General features: G+C 38.2%; 1 protein-coding gene across 1 annotated transcript; it reads left to right on the top strand.

Annotated features, from left to right (window-relative positions):
• Window positions 1-2591: 2591 nt before the first annotated feature.
• Window positions 2592-14008, top strand: LOC145470383 (uncharacterized). The gene is made up of 7 exons (XM_081454209.1): window positions 2592-3212; window positions 3336-3394; window positions 4790-5066; window positions 5480-5669; window positions 6476-6708; window positions 8215-8442; window positions 13976-14008. Exons 1-7 carry the CDS (start codon window positions 2838-2840, stop codon window positions 14006-14008), a joined length of 1395 nt encoding a protein of 464 aa, XP_081310335.1. The 5' UTR covers window positions 2592-2837.
• Window positions 14009-14419: the final 411 nt, after the last annotated feature.

The raw sequence follows: 14419 nt of genomic DNA, 5'->3' as shown, positions 1-14419 counted from the left end.
AGCGAAGCTTGTCTAAAAAGTTTCGTCCCAGTCACCCTGGCTGGAGTGTTCGTATGGGAAAATTTTCATCCTGGCTGGCCAGGTTATGGATAGCGTGTAGTTCCACAAAATATCCATACCTCCCCCACAGAAGGGATTTTTTCCAACACCCTTCGCCCCTCTGGAAATTCCAATTAAACTTGATACATTTCCACAGGAAATTCCAATCCCTTCTGTGGGGGGAGTATGGATATTTTCTGGTACTGCACATCTTGCTTTTGCGACCAAGATCTCAGTAACTGGGCCAGCCCAGCTTCTCATACATTGTATGAACTCGGCGAAAATTCTACAAAGAGTGTGAGAGAGTGGCGAGGAAAGATCTCAGAAACGGGGCCAGCCTGATTGACCAGGCTCATATGAAGAGGCCCTTCTTAAGGTTTGGTATCCAGAGAGTTTATCAAACCTTTGCTTGTATTTTGGCGGGACGCAGTCAAACTAACATATTCATGGAACATTACGTATATTACACTACACCCAATCCCAGCCACATCAGGTTAGCGATTGACTTGATATCACAGGATGTGATTGGTTAAGTGTAAATTTGGGCATGATAATAATTAATCTTGTTAGTGTAATTTCCAGAGGTGAATATAAGAATTGGACATTCTGATTGGTCAAAAAGCTCAGCTTATGACGCTATATTCACCATGCTAATCAGTGAATGTAACATTTTCGAGGCCTGGTTACTAAGCTCACCACCTTTGCCATCCCGGCAAGTAAACATGGCAGACAGTTGCTGAATGAAATTTTCGCTTATTTGGAAGACATTTCTCCAAGTCCAGGATATTTGAAAGGATGGAGTATTTTCAGAATTAAACTACTGTCACCCTAATGGACAAAAAGCCCTTTCAAGAACTCATATTCAAGGCATTTAAGAATCGTAAATGCAGTGGTTATGTTGATCGCCAACAGGTCAGATTGATTGAGTGAAATTTATTTTTCTTCAAACTAAAGCTACTCATTTTTAGGCGATGATAACTGTGAATGAAGTCAACAACGATAACAGAAAGGTACTGGATGAATTAATTTTTCATAGTGTTTGGCATGTTTGTGTTACTGCCATACTTGATGAATAAATTGATTCACAATTGATGTACGTGTAAGTTTATTACAAGAACAACGGCTGCATACATATATGGAAAGAAACAATTGCATCTGTGTTTTTATCTTTTCGTTCGTTATTTTGTAGTCCTTGATATTCACCTCTGAAAATTATACTATAACAATAAATATTACTCGCCTCAGGTGAAGTGAACACACTGGTGAATATTCACCTCAACTTTGTCTCTGAATATTCACCAATGTTCACTTTGCCCTTGGCAGATAATTGTTAATTATAGCATACTCGGTAAATGCACGCCAGTTAAATCGATAGCACAAACATGCACTTATAACTCAATGTATACCATGCCATAGAAAATACAGCCAAGGGAAGCAGGGAAGCCGCTGTATAGTCAACAGTATTACACCCAACCTTTCCATGGTGTGCTGCATGTATGTTGCATTGAATGTATTGGTCACTCTTTTTTTCTATGGTATGGTACAAAAAAGTAATATTGATATAAATAGTTGAGGATTGTGTATTTCATAAGTGATCTTCAGTTAAGCATAGTTTTTGTTTCTTTACCATGGGTTTAGATGGATGGAATAGTGCAAGGAAATGGACAACAAAATAACCTGCCACCTGTAGAATCAAATCTCTGCTGTAACATTCAACCACCAACAGAACAGACTGTTGAGATACCGAGGGGTGATTCAAATGGCAAATGTGATATCAACAGTGAGATAAATGACATTAGTAGGATAGTTCAGTTGACACCAGTAAATAAGGGAGAATCATGTATTAAACCTACATGTGGACAAGGTTTAACCATGCCTGTAGTCCGTCCAGAACTGAGTATACCAAACTATACAAACTTAAGCACAATATTGTTTAGTGGACAAACTCCTACAAATACATTGAATACCAAGTTAGCTGGTCTGTTCACCACTTCCACTCAGTTTGTGGGCCAAGTGAGAAATCCATTGACATCTGTTGTCCCCATTGTCAAGGGAGCTGTGCAGTCCACAGTAGTAACAAGCACCAGAATACCAATGGAAAGCTTGGGAGTAGTGTCAGGAAATGTGTGCAGTAAAATGCCTATTGCATCTCCTTTACCTTCTAAGGTAACAAAATTCTGTTCTAATTTTTTTAAATTATTTGATGTACATTAATTTTTTATTGATGGTACCCAGATCATTAGTTATTTGATGTCAAGCTGCGACCGGACATCTTTGCATCACTGGAGTGTGAAATACAATGTACAAATGATTCTCGTAAGTTACTTTCACATTTCAAAAGGAACTTAACTTCTTGAGGTTTCACTGCATTTGTGTTTCACCAGACTCTTCTATGCGTAATTAACAGCTATATAGGATATCTTTCAAGCTAAGTTTGTGGATATGGAAGATCCCGACTATTGTAAGCTCAGGAATCAATGGTAGGCTCATGGTAAACAGCCCAAGTCAAAAGCTTAACAGCTATACATGTACCATCAGCACATTGCGTTTTATCTAGCAATTTAATCCTTAATCTTTCAAGAGGATACAAAGCAATCCTCTCAATTGATAGAGAGAAATGTCAACCTCGTTTAGTTGTGCAATTCCTGAAGTAATATCGTGTCATTTTGTAATTACAGCTTTCAAGTACAGGACTGTCATATGAGCATTATTTAGCAGCTGCTGGTACTTCATGTGATGTCAAAGGCCAAACACTTACAACTGTACAGTACCAGCCCACTGAGAAATACAGCAAAACCATGCATACACCTTCATCTTACTCACAGACAATAGAGCAGCCCTGTTTCACCACCACAGAAACAGCATATACGACAACAGTCTCGGCTTTAGGCACAGATTCTTCCATGAAACAAGCAAAAACACATACAGAATCTTACCCTGCAACTGCTGTAGATGCTCACTGCATACACACAAGCACTGGAAGTGGGAACCAATCCACGATAACAGGTTTAGCTGACACACAACAAGCTCCAGTAAGCAGTGCATTGCCGCAGTGTGGGAAGCTGGCAGTAGCTGCTGACATAGTTCCAGAACTTCAGTCAGGCAGAGTGGATGCAAAGAAGTTTTGCCCTCGTTATTATGACATTGATTCTTTGGAGATAGGAACCTGGAGGGTTAGTATGCCTAATTTATTCAAAAAGCTTTTTTAAAATTTTACTTTTTGATGTGGTGGTTATTCAAGGGCAGTGTTTATGATATTATGATAAATTCTGATACACTTTATTATGATATTTTAGTATCAGCACAAGATGTTCTCTAATGGGAAATCAAGAATTAAGGTCATATTCACCCAAAGGTGGGTAAAACAACTATATCAACAGTTACCAGTAAATTTCTTCATATCAGCTTTAAATTCAGTGATTGAAATCTACATGTACCGTCCAAAGTGAGTAATAGAAGGAATATTAAATGTAGAAATAGCATCAACTTGGAACAAAATGTGAGTTTCTGATGAGATTTGAACCCAGGGATTCAACTAGATGCTCTAACCACTGTGCTACTGGAGACTCTATGGTGAGCAAGGGTGAAATGTGGGTCTTTTACTAGGACCACATTACACAGTCACACAGCCAAATAATGACTTGGCACATACACTGTGTGGACTCATTACTGCATTACACAGTCACACTGATGTATATCAAAGATGCAACCAACCACCCTCCAAAGTGAGTAATAAAAGGAATAATAATATTTAATGTAGAGATAGCATCAACTTGGAAAAAATATAGTGTTAAAGATAACTTACAGCTACCACTACAGTGGAATCCAATTTTTTCAAACCTCCTGATTATTCAAAGTAAATTTTTGTTGCCTTGGCAAAAAGGTTAGCCAGGGGGAAATTTGTTTCCTTGGCACCACTAGCCTTTGTGCTATAAACACTGCTGAGGGTAAATAAGGTATATTTATTTATAATTTTATTTATTTACACTTGATTTCTCAAACCTCCTAATTTGTGTTGTTTTAAAGTACTAATTTTAACAGTTTTTATTTGAAAATCAGTATTACACTGTACATGTTTTAAAGTTAAGGTCATAAATTCCAAAATCCAAAATCTCTACAATTAAAAGATACTTAAAAACAAATTAAAAGGCAATTTTGTTGTGGTTGATTGTCGTGACTGAAATCAATGATCCATCTAGAAAAAGGCTGTCGTGAGTCCTGGGATTCACACAACCAACAATCTAGGAATACCAGGCCCAAGAGTGTAAGTTCATGGACATATACAACTATTGTACGAATTTAAAAAGCACCATGACAGCCTTATTCTGCTTTCTTACACCTTTTCTAATTTGCACTGCCTCAAATGACCTTCTTAACTGAGGGCCTTGGAAAGATATTTGGTGTTCTTACAGACCAGCATGTTGAAAGAGCATAGTATCTTGAAACTTTTCGGCACTGGGCCTCCTTGCTCATTCCATTGGGCTTCTTAGCTTCCATGCAGATTAACAAGACGTGAAATTGCCATCTTTATTGTACACCAGCGACATCAGTACTTTTTCAGCCACAGCTTGACAAATGTTTGTCCATTAGAACTGGAAGGCATTCTGTTGTCGAGATTTTTTCCTCATTTGCATCCACCCAGTAACGTACATGCAGCACTTGCAGTGACTGCCAACTTAAATCATTCATGACATTATTATTTTGTGTTAAATGTCAGTAATTTACACAGGCTAATAACTTATTGTTTTAGGAAATTTGTTTACGAGCTCCATATAAACAGTACTGCAGACAACAAGCAGGTATTGGTCTGTATAGAAATTCCCTTCAGAACTGTAGTGGGTTTAAACATATCAACATCACCTACAGTCGATGTCATCATGGAGGTGGACACTGTACCAGCCATGTGGCAGGGAAAAGAAGTACTTCAGCAAAGACGAAATGGGACAACTTGTTCCAGAATTCAATACAATACTTTACACACAGTAGACTTGACTGATGGCCAGTTATCAAAAGTACCATACCACAAGGTATCACATGGTTATATAGTTACATTGTATAATATATTGTAGTAATGACAATGTAGTAAATTTATATTAATTAAGCACCAAAACCCAATGTTAAATGGTGCTTCTTCTAGCCACTCAGACAAGCACCAATGGAGGTGCAACCAAGCATTAAGCAGTTGAAGCACAAAGCTATTTACACATTTTCCTGAAACAAAATTTCTAACATGCAATTGCCAGCATGCATTCGATCCTTAAGTTTTAAACTTTTTATCTCGTGTAGATGATTGAATGAAGATATTGCAATGAAGTGTAAGCCTGAAATGCTTGGATATGAAAATAGTACATAAACACACAACTTAAAGCAGCTGTGAAGTTAAGGCCTGAAAAAAATTCAGGCTTGAACAAGATTCAAGTGTTTGCATTTTTATTTTCAGTTAACCCTCTCAAGCTCATCAATAGCAATCAGGAACCACCTCATGAACTTTGATCAAAGGTTTTCCACTCTCCTGAAAAAGCCAGTCAAGATTGATTACAACAAACCACCTCCTACTGAACTGAAACTCGAAAAATCATCAAAGCGAAAGAAAAGAAACCAAGACTTGAGTGAAGAATCTCCAATACACAGTATGGGCATATTAAAATTAACATGTGGTAGTAACATAAATTTAAACCAGAATGAAGAATTTGAGCTCATGTTTTAAGAACTCCCTTCCTTCCAGATTTCCGTTTTTTACTTCATCCATCTGGAATCTTACTTTGACTAACTACAACTTACAACAAAAGAGATTTCACGCTTTTACATCTTCCCAGAAGTTTACCAACTGTCTTGAACAGGGCTTGAAATTATGACCAACACGATCACATGCATTCATTCATTCATAGTCACAATTTTGCAACTAGTTTTCAACTAAACTAGTAAAGGAATAAAAATTTCAATTGTTTTGTGTTAATTACTGTGAAAATTAGAACACGTGTGGGCAAATCGTGCCTAATTTACCTTCGATATGACCAAAATACTGACAATATTCACTTGTTCTGCAGACGCTGTTGGAGTGGTTTCTTTATGAATATGTATCACTGGCGCATAGTAAACAAACATGGCGAGTGGGCATTCATCGCAAACAATTCTCTAACAAGAAATTCATCAACATTAGGGCCTCTGGAGCCCAATGTACAACCCAGATTTTATCGCATTTCTTCTGTTAGTGAACATGAACAGATGCATGATCGATCCATGCTTGTCTTATATCTTGCTTTCCACGGTAGTAAGCATGCAGTGTGGTCAGTTCATTTGTACTTTCACACTCTTTCCTGTCCCTGTCAAAATGATGAAAAATGCTAATAATTTATCATGAAACCTTTTCAAACTTTTCTCTAGTCAATGTGTCAGGCCAGACTATTAAACTAGCGTTCTTTCCACTATCAACTAGATCTGGAACCAAGCCCAAAATCTCAGCAGTATTACCAAACAAATGATTCCCTGAAAGTTTGCTGTTGCACCTCAGGCTGTACATCAAAGCGTTGTAGCTGTATAAGGGAACAGAGAAAGTGTCGGGATTGCTCTTGTGTATCATGTGACAACCCTTTAAATATTCTGGAAGAATTTGGAGTAAACTTGGCTGAGGCTTGCAGTGACAGCTGTCTAATGCAGAATTTACCAAAGGTAAACTGCATGTGCATGTATATTCAGTTGCAATAGACTATGTCAAGTAAAACTATTTCTGCTGTACTTCAAGTGTGTGTTGTAATTTGTAGCACTGCTTTAAATTATACTCAGCACCTGCCAACCAGAGCTCTGCTACATGTAGGTACTGTGTTGTGATTATAATTACCCAGCTATAATGGACTGAGGACAGAAGGGAAGGGTCTCTCCTACTGCTCTCTCACAGTGGTTTTCGCAGGGTAGCCACCTACTTCAAAATCCTATTAAAAGCAGATTAAATCTAGGTGAAAACCATAGGTGAATCTCCACAAGTCTTGGAACTGTAAAAATATTTTCAGTACAGTGTGTATAACAGCTCTATTACATTTTAACAGAGTCTTTGATGTTTCAATGTAGTGCAATGATCTTAAAATAATTATTTTAGTTTAAAAATAATGTTCTCATGGGCACCAATCTGTTTGGCTATCACAGCCAGTGATAGATTATTATCTATCAATGGTTGTGAGGAGAAATTGATGAAACTGTATCAAAGAAATTAATTAAGGTCATTCCCCAGTATTGCACTGTGCATCCTTACTGCGCATAAATAATGGCGGCATTAGCGCGCGTTCGTGCACGCGCACATTGAAACATGGCGAATTTGCCTTGATATTGAGTCCTGTCAGTTGAAAAATGACTACAGCTCACTAACGAGCTTGGGCACCCCAATTTTTTTTTCCAGCCTTTTTAATCAACTAATCATTAGCTTTGCGTGAGAAAAAACTGATCTGATTTCTGTGGTTGAAAATTGAATAAATGAGGAAAATAGCAGCTGCACTGTAGTCTTTTCTATTTTGCAGTTTGATAACCAAGGCAAGCAATTTGGTTCCAATATTTTAACAAGCATTTAGCTGTCTGTCAAAATCAAACTTAAAAAGTTTATTTGTGTCCAACACAAGTATTGACTGTAGTTTGAGGCGTGTTTTCATGATTCTGGGCTCACAAAGAGTTAACAAGAACTTGGAATGCGTTCTTGTAATAAGCATGAAACAACGCTAAAATAGGACATTTTCAATGCCTCACTGCTCCTTAACGAGCATGGACACCCTCCTTTTTTATTGTATAGTTTAAGTTCTCATATGATAAATATTCAGTGGACAAAGTTTGAGCAAAAATTTATGTGCAGTTTTATTTCAGGGGTATTACCTTAAATACGTCACCTTACACGGGAAAATGCACACTAACGCTTATCCGTTAAACAGATGAAACCGTTTATTTCCGTCACTTGCATTGGCCGACAAAATACCGACGCACCATGGATGCTTCACCAACACATCTTGTACGTTATAAAGAGAAAGAAAGGCCAAGAGTTGGCCGACTGTCGACTGACGCGTCTGCCAACGGTTTGGCCAACACGTTGGTGGGATTGGATGCTTTGCCTTTACCCATATTTGATTAATAGCTACAGGCTATATTTATGTACTCAGTGACTCTCAGAAACAAAGCTTGTCTTTGTGTTCTATTCAGGTCAACAACATACGTACATTCCTGCAGAACACATCAGTAGCTACACCTTGCTGTGACAGTCTTATTCCAATGAAAAACTGTTGTACTGGTGTCGTGGAATGTCCAGAGTGTGATTGTGAATACCGCTTCTCATGGTGTTCTCGTGACTTGTGTGATGAAGATAATCGTCCTCGCAATCACTGTTCGATCTGCCAGATGTGCAGAGACTACAGGGAACTACATTGCTCTGTAAGTGATCAGATTTCCTCACTACGTAACTGTTCATAAAATAAACAATTTTATTGCTTGTTTATATAAACTGAAGAAACGGAGAACCAATACCAAATCTCAGTTAGTTTCAATTTTGTAGAGAAGAATTTAGAACTACAAAATGGAGACTCTTGTATCAGGGTTCTTAGGCACCCTGAAAGTATTCAAATTTTGAAAACCAAACTTCAAGGCCTTGTTAAGTAAATTTGATGTCTGGTTGTTCAAATTTGGGTTTTTTTGGAATTCATTGTTGCTGTACTTCTCAAAGGGTTAAAAAGTTGTACATAAATAAAATAAAACTCTGACTTAGGCAGTTCTTTGATCAATTTTTCACAATTTGTAATAGCTGTAAGTAACAATTGCATGTACATTAATTCATGCTTTGTACAACACTGTCTAATGCATGTAGTCCGATGCATGCTGAACGTTGCTGCACCTGAGATTTTTCGTGATACACATTGTACTTAAGCAACTACCTTTAGTTAAATTTTTATTGCCTGTATCAGCTTTTCGTGATCTCTCCAAGCTGAAAACAATGACGAAATGATAATTGCATCCTATTCCGTCAACAAGCAAGCCACTCTCATCTCATTTTGATTTATAGTTAGTGGTTTACTTGGGCTTCGTACCGCAGTATCAAATCGTACTTCACGAGTAAGCTTATTGAACACAATAAAAACAAATAAAAGAATCAAGATATTTTACTACAAGAGTTCCGCTCAGGTTGCTTAGATATTTCAAGTACTGTTCAAGTTGCTTCGTCGAGTGTCCTATTTATCCAATCGCATGTTGTTTGCCTCATCTTTGAAGTTCTGTTTACGAAGATTCTTGGCTTCTTTCAACGTCTGAGGTACACGTCTCCGCATCGTAGTTGGTTTTTAAGTCAGTAGTCATAGTTTGTTGTCAGTGTTTTTGTAGTTCGAACTCGTACTAGGCTCATATGTTATCTCGTGAGAACGAGTGTAGCATTAACTTTGCTTACTAATTGGCAGGCTTATAAACTATATAATTCTTGGACCGATCCGTTCCGAAAACGATCAACATTTTTGTATGTGAGATGAACGTATAAGGCGTAATTCTTGCCAAAACTTTCTTAACAAAGCACGGCATTCTGTATAATACGTCGTTCACGAAGGGCAAGCACACGATACAGAAAGTTGTGGGGTTCTCGTAACCAGTATCCACGGTCTACACTAGGAACGCCTGGGACCATGACCCTCTTTTGGCGACTAAGAACGGCTTGCATTTTATGACTCGGACTTTCCTACGGAAGCTCGAGTAAAAATTCCTTTTTCATTGTGACAAGTGGTCTTGATGTGCCATAAAGTAAATATTTCTGGGGAGATGATGCTTTTGGCATATATAAATAAAATGCTTCGTGGCGCGTGGGCGTGTGATAAAACTGAAACCTTATGCCCTATTTTGGTTGGGGAAACGTCTCTATGCAGAGTGCCAGTTACTACAAATCATTCTATGCCTGCTTCAAATTCTTGGGAGAGCCCTGCACATAATGTTTATAAAATCAATGATGTTTCATTTATGCGCACTTGAAACAATTAAAAGTCCTCAAAATACTTAGTAACAAAAATGGATACAACTGTTAGGCGCAAGATTGGTACATTGGCACAGTTTTTTTCTTTTGTAAGAAAGTTAGATCAATCCATAAAGTTTAATATATTTTAGTCTACAAAATGAAGAAGTCGTACTTTTTTTTCTTTGCAGCGTTGTAACAGGTGCTACTTTGCTGGGTGTTTAAATGACTTCCCATGTCCTTGTCGTGGAGTCAACCATTTTGGCAGATTCGCTTTTATGTTTTAGACTCAAGGACCAGGCATAAATGGACCTTGTTCATCTTCAGTTGATGTATGTGAAGTTGTTTGTTATTAGTACAGACTTCATGTTTAAGCTGTATAGTCATAAGAGATTCTACTTGGAGCAAAGAGGATGCTACAGTGGGACTACTTGAACAGGGCTACATGGAACAAAAGTATAACCAATTAAAATGTCCAGTGAGGACAAAGGAAGGTGATCGTTTTAGTAAACAAACCAGTAATTTTGGAAAATGCAAACAGTTGTTCTACAACAAATAATATAGCCTAGCAAAGTTCTGGCATGTTCACAGACCTCTCAGGAAAATTGATAATTTCTGACATCATTTTTGATTGGTTAGTTTCGAAGTCTTCAGCAGTTTAAAATAGTTTCAGTCAGGGCTTCACAAAATGTCTTTTCAAGTTAAATTTTTCCAATGAAATAAATAATCATAATAATGCAAAACTCAGGATGGGATCTCTGAAGAGTTTATGCATAGCACAATGCGCGGTTGTCGGAAGTATATAAATTTTAAAAAAGCGGAAGAACTTCATTTGCCTTCTTGGTTTAAAATGTTGGTGGAGCACTAATTGCCTGGATGCTTCAGTGTCACTGATCTGTGTAGAGATAAGTTCCCAATCCATGGTTCACAGTTAAGGATTCGATTGGTCAGTTTTCTTGCAAGTGGCCCAGTTCAAGAAGTCACTCTGTAGCACTCTTCACTATGATGTATGATGACCACTGTTAAATTGCTACTAACAGTAATTGTGTTGTGTTCAAACTTTATATTTAGCAAAAACAGTGAGGTTTCTGTTGGCGTAGTTTTGTTTAGTTTTAATTTACTAAATATAATCAATGGTGCCTGATGATGACAACTTAAAGCAATTCAGAGTTAAACATTGCATGCACCGTTTTGTATATTAACTACACATGTTGTCAATACTGGTTATATTACGTGTTCCATTTCAAACAGAAAACTTCTTGATTTCTTGTAGTTCTAGGAATACGTGTAATATAATTATTTGCTGCTTGTCCTCTGGCCCTAGCCCTAGAAGTGTAAGCTGTTACACTACATTTTGAAAACAGCGGCTTATTAAATATCTAAGGTATCAACATATTTTTCAAGATAATAAAACGTGAGCTATATTTCAGTAATTTTCAGCCAGTCTTACCAATCTAGATGTTAACCTTAAAATCGAATCCACATTGACATGTGCTTGGTTTGTTTAAATTGGCGTAAAACATTTGGATGCCTGCACTCTTAGCTTATTAACAAATATTCACCTATATTTGTCGTTGAGTTGAGGCTTGTTCCTTTTTTCTTGTAACAGAGTTTAGTTTTGCAATAAACAGCCCAACATGTTTACAACAGTGTACTTTGCAGGGGAATGCATACTTAGTCTTTAGCGGTTGTAACTGAAGTGCGCCTGCGGTCGTTTATTCGTGTTCCGTAAATCGTCGAATTAGCGCCTCCCCTCGAATAAGCGCCCCCTTCGAGTAAGCGCCCCCTCCCATCGGCCAAAATTTAAAATAAGCACCTCTCCTCGAATAAGCACCCCCTCCCCTACCCCAGTATGGAAGGGTATTTAGACAACAGAGGATGTAGAGTTTTGGTCGTGTTCAATCACAAGCAAGTGATTATCGACTCATCTAAACACTGCGAAACGACCGTCGTAACGGATGGTAGTGAAGATCTGCTGATTCATTGCCTAAAGCCTAACCAACCTTGTACAGCAGGCCTAGACCGGCTAAAGGGGTTATATCACGTAGTTCTTCAAGAGATAGGATCCTTCTGAGACTTCTGAGGGTCTGATACGTACATTTATTATTACAAAAACAAAAACGATCATATCTCGCCACGATTTGGCAAAAGCTAAATAACCCCCCACCCACCCACCCACACACACACACACACACACACACAGACACACACACCTCGATTAAGCGCCTCTCTCAAATAAGCGCTCCCCGTCTTCTAAATTTGAAATAAGCGTCCCGGGCGCTAATTCGAGGATTTACGGCCTACAGTAAGTCTCTAGTCGCCTAGGCGAGGTGCCTTTTTGTTGTCGAGCTCAAGTAGTGCACATATTGTAGGCTACGTACTGGGAGCCAAAAATGTGTATAAACAGGCCGATTCCATTTGCTATAGGCTTGTGGTCACTGTTGGCAGAAAACATTTTCTCTTCGGCTGACAGTCCTGTACACAGCTGACTACCTCAAAATACACGCGGTTCCTGATTACAGACTAACTGGTCGTTGCCGGTACTTTGACTCTACAGACATCAAGAGAATTTGGCAACAAAGGCACTCGATATATTACAGAGAATGGAATCCAGATATTTCGAACCTCCAGGGGAAACGAAAATTGGTTCGAAAAATCGGATAGTTCGAGAAATCGGGGGTAAAATTGCAAAGTTTGACTTAAGAGAGAAGCGACTTTTGGTTTGAGTCGTCGGGAGGTTCGAAAAAAGGAGGGTTTGAGAAATCGAGATTCCACTGTAGAATGATATTCCGCAATTATTGAAATTTCATCAAGTGCGAAGTAGTCTTTCTTAATATAGATAGAGGGAATATTTCGCAGTTAGTGAAGTTTAGCGGCGAAATTTTCTTCGAAATAATGTAAACAGTAAAAAGATATTTCGCAGTTTTTGCAAATTCAGTAACGGAAGTCCTCACACGGTATATAATAGAATGGAGGGATTATTTCGCAGTTATTGAAATTTCACTGACGGCCAAATTTTCCCGGAAATAATATTAGTATAAAGAGATCTTTCGCAATTATTGAAATTTCATTAACGGCGAAGTAGTCTCTCGGAATAATAAAATATAGGGAATATGAAGTTTTCTTAATCTTCACTTGGTAAAATCAAACGTATAAGGAGAACAACTAACAATTAATACATTTTAACGGCGCGAGGTGTTCTCTCAGTGTAGCAGTTACTAGTAGGAGAGTCATTCGCAGTTTGGGAAGAGTTTCATTAATGGCGAAGTTCTTCCTTATTGAAGTAGAATATGAGAATAATCCGCTGTTATCAAAGATTTATTTACAGTGAAGTTTGCCCTGCACAAGAAATCAACAAAATTAGGCAGTTATTGCGTTTTCTCAAAAGGCGGTGTTGAATGCGTCTAGTCGACTACAAAAACATACCACAGCTCCTAACAACTTCATTAACACAACCGGCAATTGTCAATGCTTTTCAGGTACTTCCTTACAAGGTGTACTCATTTTTTTTCTTTTTTCACAGATGTTCTTTGTTGCTTGTTTTTGTTCGATTGTTTTGGCCTTGACCATGCTCAAAGCATTAGTCGTTTACTTGTGGCTGTGGAATAAACCGTTTAAAATGATTGGGTTACGTAGTTCATGTTTAGTGTATGATGCAAAACAAAAAATTATGCACGGTGGTGGTACCAGTTATTTTTATTTCCTCCTTTGAAATTGCCGGCCATTTCCCTCTTTTAACTATGGGCAAAGGTGACCATTCTTGTGAAACTGACAAAGGTGTTACTTTCTAAAGAAACATAGGCGGCTAAGTGTATCTGCGGGCAAGGGGAGGAAATTAACTGCGTGCCGTTGCGAGTTTGTGAAGGTGACGTGTCGATCGTTAGCCGTTGGTCATAGCAAAGTGGGGGGATTGTGTCGTGTGTGTGTGTGTGTGTGTGTGTGTGTGTGTGTGTGTGTGTGTGTGTGTGTGTGTGTGTTTAGATATACAGTGGAGTGCTTGCAGAGTGGGTCTAAAATGACATTTTTAACTTTCTAGATGTCTGTCTGTGTGAGCTACTGATGTACAAGATCTGACGGACACACCATTATGATAGTTCTTGTTTCCAATCAGCCAGTCTACACTTAAAAATGTTCTGAAAATTCATCAAGTACTTTCCAAAAGCAGCATGCCGGGAGATGAACATTTATTTCTATATATTTTTTTTGTTTTAATCCAGCCGCTGTGTTGCGGCAACGAGCCACCTCGTTATTCTGAGTGGTTCTCGCTCTTAGATCAACATCCTTTTTTGATTTGTTGCTACAACAGACACATCAAGGGAACATCTCTGACAATATCGCGGCAGGTTTTACAAAGCTCACCTATTCAGTCTGTAATAAAGTAAGCACCAGAATTTTGTATATTTCCTAAATCGATTAGTGAAAATT

This window comes from Orbicella franksi, chromosome 15 (assembly GCF_964199315.1).
Source record: "Orbicella franksi chromosome 15, jaOrbFran1.1, whole genome shotgun sequence".
Taxonomy (NCBI): domain Eukaryota; kingdom Metazoa; phylum Cnidaria; class Anthozoa; order Scleractinia; family Merulinidae; genus Orbicella; species Orbicella franksi.
This window is presented reverse-complemented; position numbering and strand designations above follow the sequence as displayed.